At 41.6% G+C, this 8,171-nt stretch overlaps 1 protein-coding gene across 2 annotated transcripts; it reads right to left on the bottom strand.

Moving 5' to 3' along the window:
• Positions 1-2,994: 2,994 nt before the first annotated feature.
• LOC122404320 lies at positions 2,995-8,050 on the bottom strand. Of its 2 annotated transcripts, none has more exons than XM_043408253.1 (6): positions 7,766-8,050; positions 7,475-7,524; positions 7,290-7,390; positions 5,377-5,415; positions 5,099-5,214; positions 2,995-3,770 (listed from the first exon to the last, which is right to left on the bottom strand). In XM_043408253.1, the coding sequence occupies exons 3-6, from the start codon at positions 7,296-7,298 to the stop codon at positions 3,452-3,454; spliced, it is 483 nt and encodes a 160-aa protein (XP_043264188.1). In that variant the 5' UTR covers positions 7,299-7,390; positions 7,475-7,524; positions 7,766-8,050; the 3' UTR covers positions 2,995-3,451. The 2 variants fall into 2 exon arrangements, with proteins under 2 accessions (XP_043264188.1, XP_043264189.1); XM_043408254.1 differs by lacking the exon at positions 7,766-8,050 and adding an exon at positions 7,603-7,735.
• Between the last annotated feature and the right edge of the window lie 121 nt (positions 8,051-8,171).

Raw genomic sequence — 8,171 nt, 5'->3', positions numbered from 1 at the left:
CATAAGCAAAGTACCCATAATGAAAAAAAAATTTTGTAAAATTTAGTTTACGGAAATACACGTTTTAAGACCTCCTGATCATATTTTAATTATTGAAAAAAAAGAAATTTTTTTTTATTCCCATGTATGAGCACACATGTATATTATTAATACGATTTTTGAAAATCAAAATACTTTAAGATTGAAAATTGATAAATTAAAATGAGATTGGCAATCGATGACGAATTTCTTAGCATGTTGTATGTTTTTGAACCAACTTTTATATTAAATGATACAAATAGAGACATTTCCTTCAGAAATGTTCTCTTAATCGCTAAGAAATTCGGCGGTTTCGACGAAGAAGGACTGCAAACAGAATGGTCAGTATTGCCTTTGGAATTTACAACGAAAGGTAGACAGACGCTTATCGAGATGAAATTCGATGGTTTCTGGAAAACAATTTTATTAACGCGAAATTTGGACTATAAAATTAAATTTCCTGAATTGATGAAATTAGTAAATACAATTAGATCACTTCCAAATTCCAATGCCGATGCAGAAAGATTGTTTTCCATGTTACCTGACATAAAAACAAAGAAACGGAATAAACTTTCTTCGGCCAGCGTCAACTCTATTTGCGTTGTGAAATCTTCGTTAAAGGCGCAGAGGGAAAACTCTCAACCCATGGAGGTAGATGACGATCATCTAGCTCTATTGTATTCCAAAAATTTATATCATAGATTTGCTAAGAAGCAAAAGTGTAATTTAAGATTAAACGCAACATATGACAATAACTTTGAGAATTTTCCCGCTACGTCATATGAGGAAAATTAAGGTACCGATTTACTACAGAGCTTTTCTCTAGAGAGATTTTTCTCTCCAGAGAAAAGCTCTATAGTAAATTCGTACTATTAGGCTGCAATGACAGTATAAACGTTTTCATGCGACGTAGGCGCAACAAGGTGTGATGCATGTACCATAACGTCACGCGAAAGCGCTTACACTGCAACCGCAGTCTTGTTAGTGATGTCCAAAATATTTTTTTTGGACATCGCTAATATGTAAATGGTCGTTCAATTTGTCTCGTGTTGTTACTTTTTTTACGTATTTCGCTTGCTGTAAATACTATTCTGCTTGCTCTAACTATCATTTTTTTTCTTCATTTATTTGCTTATATTTTGCCGTATATTTTTAGTTAGTGAAATTGCTTGCTGTAGATAGTGTGGCTATGACGTAGAATGTCGCGCCTTGTTACACTTACGTCACGGTACCGTAAGAGCAACAATGCACGACATAACGTGCCAGCTTAATCGCAAACGTCCTATCCCGACATCCCATCCTTTGGAAATGTAAACAATTATATCATTTTTCCATTTTTATGGCTCGTGTGTATATTAATAAAAATTAATGCATTCACGAGTTAGTTTTTCATTATATTGTAATTTCATTACATTAATAAAAACATTTTAATATACGGCATGTGATAATGTTACAAAGAAATAACAATTTTTTACATTTCCCTCCTGATGGAAGTGACCACCACCTTCCCGTGGTTTCCATTGAACGGTAGCGTGCACGTTATTGTTTTACCTATCGTTACAATTATTTTGTTATGTAAAGTTAAGTCAAATATATAACATTTGATTGTGTGTAACAATTTAATACGGTTATTAAAAAACATAGTGGGAAAAGTCAGTAGTAATCTATTTCTGTAGAGTGCACGGTACTGGCTAAGAGTGGTTTTTCATTTTAATTAACCCTTAATTAACCCTTTACGAGTAAGACTGCTTTGAACAACATTATTCTAAAATATTTGTGGAATACGTTTTTTATGTGGTTTAGGTAGGTATGCAAGGCATAAGATTTCGTTTAATTTTTCCTGTCTAGGAAAGATAGGAGAAAAGTATATTTGATCTTAATCCTTCTTAAGATTTATATAAATCGCTTTAAAAATTTGTTACAAATGATGTATATGTATCGAAATAATTATAAAACTACAGACGTATAATCATCATTATATGGGAACTGATCACGCTTAAAATATGATGAGACCTTAAAACGAGAACATAAAACTTAAATGTTAAGTTTCATTGAAATTCATTCAGCCGTTTAGACGCAATCATGTCAATAGCATAGGAACAAAAAAAAATATATTTTTTTGTAGTAGTCACAATATGATGAGGGGGTCCTGAAACGTGTATTTCCGCTAAAAAAAATTTCGAAATTTTTTTTCCATTATGATACTTTATAAATTTCCTTATACCTTACATAGGTCGGAAAGTAAAAATGCTGGAACAGTCGAGGCTTGGAATCGTATGCCACTTATCGCGAGGTCGTATTTCAGTTATTTTGTCTTTTACAAGAGCAAGAAGGAAAGGCTTACACTAGCGTTCTTTATCGATTTACCGAAGTTGTGCGAAGTGCCGAACTCACGTACACGTGGCTCGTGCGGTAGGGTATGCCTGCTATCCCCACCATTCCGTTAGACGCTAAGGAAGCTCGTCGTCACTGTTGTCGATTTCGAAGCACTTGTTACGTTATCACGTGAACGTAGGTTTAATGCACATAGCGCCACAACGGGAATTAATTGTAACCCGATTATTCACCGTCGAGTGCAGAGTCATGTAACTGCGTTTTAGTTAAGAAACGGACCAGCGTATTGTAATAAACAATACGATTGTATATTTTTCAACGTGGGCAATCAAGCTGGGGAAGGTAGAGAGAAAGGAAGGCTCTTCTTTTCAGATACTTAGTTTATTTTCTAAAGGCCGCGTCGATTTCGAGGTTCCATCGTTCCTTTAGTTTATTGTTTAGTTATTACGGACCGTGACCGATTAGCTATTTCCGATAAGAGTTTCAATGGTCTTGACACACAGCAGGGCCTCGCGACACTTCGCTTCGAGTTTCGGTTACTTTCACAAGGGTCATAAATTTTCTTAAGGGTTGTTTAGTCCGCGTAACCTCCACCTCCACTCGGCTCGGGGGTGGATCATCGATCGATGACGATCCGGACGGATGGGGCAAGGCACGAACCCCGATTGGACCAGGACAATCCAGAGGGAGGATCAAGGAATATTCCGGAGAAGGGATGAACACCGAGGACGACGAGAAGATTTCCGCGGAGGAGCAGATCGATTTTGAGAGTCAACAGAATTGTATCTAAAATCAAGCTTAAGACGAATAAACTTTTACCAATCTTTTTCGAGCAATCAATAGTAGTTTGATTTTTGCGCGCCTCGCCGAGCAGAGCGTTTCAGCGCTCCACGGGCACCAACCCACCGTCCTTTCTCCCTAAACCGCTATCTCGGGACGTAACATATTTTGGTGACAGCGGTGGGATAGTTTAAAATAAATATATAGACAGTTTAAATAGATAAGACAAACTTTGCCGGCTCGCGAGTGCACGCTTCAATAGACTTAATCGTGACGAACTATTTTATTGAACTTTTACAATATAAAGTGGACATTAGAATCAGTGCATCCGCTCTCCCTTGGGTTTTCGCACGGTTTCCCTAAGGGCACGGGTAAATACCGGAGACGGGTGATTTCGGCGGCCGTGCAAGCCACCACCGTTATCACATGCACCCTGTTCACCATCACGGTTGAACTTTCGCCTTAATTCAACACGGAGAGACGATCGCCACTGAACGAGGTTCCTGAAGGGCAGAGAATCGAGCATCACCGCCGATCGGAACATCTGAAGGACATCACGGACCAGTCCATCGCCGATTCCGAACATCTTCCGGGACGCAGGCCGCCGACTCAGCAGATCGACGACGAGCGGAAAACCCCTGTTGCAGGAGAACTGGTGAATAAATTCTAGAGCGTTTCCGTCGTACTTTTAGTAAGTTTAGTAAACTAATAATAATCGCAGCGCAGACTAGTAGTTAAATTTAGTTGTACTGGTCTGATTTATTCGAACTAAGTAGATTAATCAATCGATAAAATGCCGCCGTTCTTAAACAAATACGTGAGTGCTAAGGGAAGCCGTAAACGTCTGCGTGGTGATAAGGGAGTATTCATGGAGGAATTACTGGAATCTTCCCGCGTAGAAACCCCTACTCCCGGAACTGTAGTATCGCGAGTAAATGAAACAGGTTTAGTTCCTGTACAGTCTTTAGTTCAAGGGTATAATTCGACGAACGGTCCCTCAAATATGATTAATAGCATGTTCGCGTCACCTCCTATGTCGTGCTCCTCCCAAACCCTGTCCATTGACCCTATCGTAACCCCGACTCGACCTTCCGAACCGATACCGTCGCCTGAAACTTCAAAATATCCGTCACGCATGCCATACGACTTGATTTCCAGCTTCATACCCCATTTCGACGGAAATTCAGCCCAAGTTGAACAATTCATTGCCCAGTGCAGGCTCGCGGACTCGTTGATTAGGGCCGAGGACAAAATGTATTTACTCGCGTTGATACAGAGCCGGATGCCATATCTAACCTACCGCGGCATCGTAGGCGACGACCCTCCCCGGACCGTAGAAGCACTAATTAATTTAATAAAATCCGCGTACCCCCGGACATTTAACCTTAACGACACGCGGAGCGAATTGTGGGACGTACAGCGACGCGATCACGAAACGATCGAGGAGTTTGGCTACAGGGTACATGGAATTTTAGATCGCGGAATTCAGGCTGCGCGCGAAGGTTTCAAACCGGAGGAATTCGTGGGGGTTAAGGCATTACTTACGAAAAACGCGGTACACAACTTTTTGAAGGGCCTGCGAAACGATATTATCGCGGGTATAATATCCAAAGATGATTTGCGGGATCTACGATCGGCTATTAAGGCAGCCTCCAGAATAGACGGGCTAACGAATTTTACGCGAACCTCAAAACTTACGAACACCCCCCGGGACCGGCCCAGAATATTTAGGACACAAGCAGACGAGCGAGGTTGTTTTCGTTGCGGGAAACCCGGGCATCCGATCGCAGCTTGTCGGCACGAGGCTGATAATCGATTTCACGGGCCTCGACCCTATGCACCGAAATGCCATCAATGCGGGAAGATAGGGCACACGGAAAGACAGTGCCGTCGGAACAGCTTCGATCATGTCCCTAAGGATACGCGTCCCCCGGTTCCCTTACTCTCCGCGAACCTAGGGGCTAACCCTTTAAACTCCAAGGGGACTCCGTCAACGGGCGCGATATTTCCATCTCCTTGACCCACAATCACTTCCACCGCGGCTCCGCTGAATTTCTGGTCGACACCGGCTCCCAACTTCACCTAATTAAACAGAAAGAATTAAAATCAGACCCACTGACTAATATTAAAGTAATTTATGCAAAAGGAGGAAAAGGAAGTAAACTAGTTTTGGAACATACCAAAAGGGACGCTGAAAAAAAATGTTGACTAAACTCTGATAAATATTTATAAAATATATCTTACCACGTGAAATTTGCGGTAACCGTCGATCGACGTCTTCCTCTGTTCGTACGGCCCCAGGGAAAAATGATAAGTTATCAACAGAATCGGACGATCATCCTCTATGAAGAGGCTCGAAACGAACGAGAGGCGCGATAGGAACGGAACCCGAAAGAAGAGATATACTCTGAAAAGTTGGTCGCCCCATGTCTCTCTCCGTTATATGTGTAGATTGATTGCGAAACCGCGCGTTTAGCCGATCATCCGGTCCACGAATGCCTTTCTTTCGAATTTATTTGTAGAATTTGCGAGAATAGTAGACTATCAAGAATTAACGAAAATCGGATCGGGTAGTTCTATTGTAAACGCAGTTCTTCAATTTTGAAAGGCGACGGTAGGACGTTAAGATATCAGCCGGTTACGCCTAGCGAGCGTTTCGCATCGAACAAATGAAAAGAGAGAGGCACTTTGGCGAGGTGCTAAAACCCTATCATTGATATCTTTTCCTCCGAGGAAACAAAACGCCGGACTGGCTCTTCAATCAGAAAAATGTCGTTCCTGCAAAAGAAAAGTGCATATTTAAGTCATAAGATTACTCGCGGAGGAATGAAACCTGATATTGTCTGATTTGCCTGACGTAATTCCGTCGTCGCCGACATAAATTCCAGTCTTCAACTGCAACTTGTACGATCTTGCGCGGACTCCAATTCTAATCCGAGGTGTCTAGGAAGGGTGCACGTCTGCGCAGACAAACCACCAATCATAGATTCCGAAGTGGACAGGACGGATGAAGCGTTATCCGCGGAAAACGATAGATTCATAGCCTCTGTGTTCCTAGCGCGCAGGAAAACAGCGAGCAAATTAAGCGAGGTCACCAACAACGTATTAAAGACTTTTGATTCGGGAAAATCATGCTCAGTAATGAATTTCACGCGAGAACTTCCTGAAGGAACACCCCAATCGAGTACCCCAGAGTCTCCTCAACTCGGTCTTTCGTTGGCTAACGGGTGTATAGTCCGAACCCCAGGAACCCGCTTCGGAGGCCGTGAGAGGGAATCTGTACTCGATGTGCAACCTGTATCGTCTCAAGGGAGAGGGGCGCCCTGTATGCCTGGGTATCCCATCCGGGTAGGAGACCCGGATGGATGTTTGCAACTCGGTCAGGTGGACCGAGGTTTGCGTGTATCCCGGCGGGAGAGGCCGGAAGGGAATGAATGTGAGTATCCCATCCGGACAGGAGAACCGGATGGAAGTTCGCAACTCGGTCAGGTGGACCGAGGTTTGCGTATATCCTGGCCAGTGAGGCCAGATGAAAGGGTGAATGGAGATGATCAGGACTGCACAGGGAAATCCAGTGGTGTGACCTCGGTAGTAAATTCGGTAGACCCCATAGGAAATCTTTTAAATGCACAATATGCTAATGACAAAAACAGAATCAATGTTGGGAAAAGGATTTTGATTACAAATACAGATATAAAACGAACCAACACCTTCTCCTACCGCTCCTACTATATTCTATCTAAAAGACCACCTCTTTACACGACGAGATAACCTCACAAAATATTCAGATGCAATCCCACTACGCAGCATAGATACAGTAACTGTTGCTCATGCCCCTGCCGAACAATTTATTAGTAGATCTGGATGTCCAAGGGCTATTCACACCGACCAAGGCAGGAATTTTATTAGTCAAGTCATGAAAAATTTCTATAAAATTTTAAAAATTCAAAGAATAACTTCTACCGCTTTCCACCCACAATCTTTGGGCTCCCTCGAAAGAGCTCACCGCGTTTTCATCAATTACCTAAAACACTATTGCACTAAAACCGATTGGGACGATTGGATAAGATTTTGCATTTTCTCATATAACACTTCTGTGCATGAGGCCACGGGTTTTACGCCCCATGAATTAATTTTTGGCGAAAAGGCCAATATACCTTCAACATTCTCCACGAGCTTAGCACCTAGAACCTTTGCACAACACCTTGATGAACTCTTTGAAAAAATCACCACCACTCAGACGACTGCGGCACAGAATCTAGAAAAGGCGAAACAGAAAAGTAAGAATTATTATGATCGAACTTTAAGGCCATGTAAATTTAATTTAAACGATATAGTATACCTGCTTAAGGAGCCCAAAACCTCCAAATTCGACTGTAATTGGCTAGGTCCCTACAAAATAAATCGATTATTCAGCGATTTAACGGCAGAATTAGCGCTAGGAAAAAATAGATTTAAGATAGTACACACTAATAAACTTAAACTGGCACATATAAGACCGAACTCTCCTTCCGAAGAAGACTAAATAAATTAACGTGTAATACTCAATGTAAAGGTTACTCAATGTAATATTCTGCGAATTCAGGACTGCGCTCTAACTATGTTCTCCGTATATAATTTATATCACACTTACCCCTAACCTTATGTACCTCTGCTTGTAGTTGTCAATGATGTATAGTTATTGCGAATCACCTCACTGACTATTATTAACCTTATGTTTCGATAAGCGTCTGTACCGGAAAATATTAACTATTTTTCCTGCGAGTAGTAAGTAATTTCGAACACATGGAGGCATGATAAGCATGAGAATATTGTACGCGTAAATATTGTAACGGACACCGACCTACCACAGGATAATAATAATGAATATCGGCGTTTACCTAAAAGCTGTTTTATCAAAACACCTTTTTGTATAAGAAGGGAGGTGTTACGTTATCACGTGAACGTAGGTTTAATGCACATAGCGCCACAACGGGAATTAATTGTAACCCGATTATTCACCGTCGAGTGCAGAGTCATGTAACTGCGTTTTAGTTAAG

Source organism: Colletes gigas, unplaced genomic scaffold (assembly GCF_013123115.1).
Source record: "Colletes gigas isolate AHSC1104 unplaced genomic scaffold, ASM1312311v1 Colletes_gigas_Sc00180, whole genome shotgun sequence".
Classification (NCBI taxonomy): domain Eukaryota; kingdom Metazoa; phylum Arthropoda; class Insecta; order Hymenoptera; family Colletidae; genus Colletes; species Colletes gigas.
Note: the sequence above shows the minus strand (reverse complement) of the source record. Positions and strands in the feature narration are given on the sequence as shown.

Bases quoted from the DNA above. Each gene is read 5' to 3' on its own strand.
- LOC122404320 (XM_043408253.1), bottom strand. The intron at 5,215-5,376 runs GTAAGATATATT...CTGTTTAATTAG, and splicing joins GTTACCGCAAATTTCACGTG to GTGAAGTTGGGAGCCGGTGT. The intron at 3,771-5,098 runs GTTAGCCCCTAG...CTCCTGCAACAG, and splicing joins GTCCCCTTGGAGTTTAAAGG to GGGTTTTCCGCTCGTCGTCG.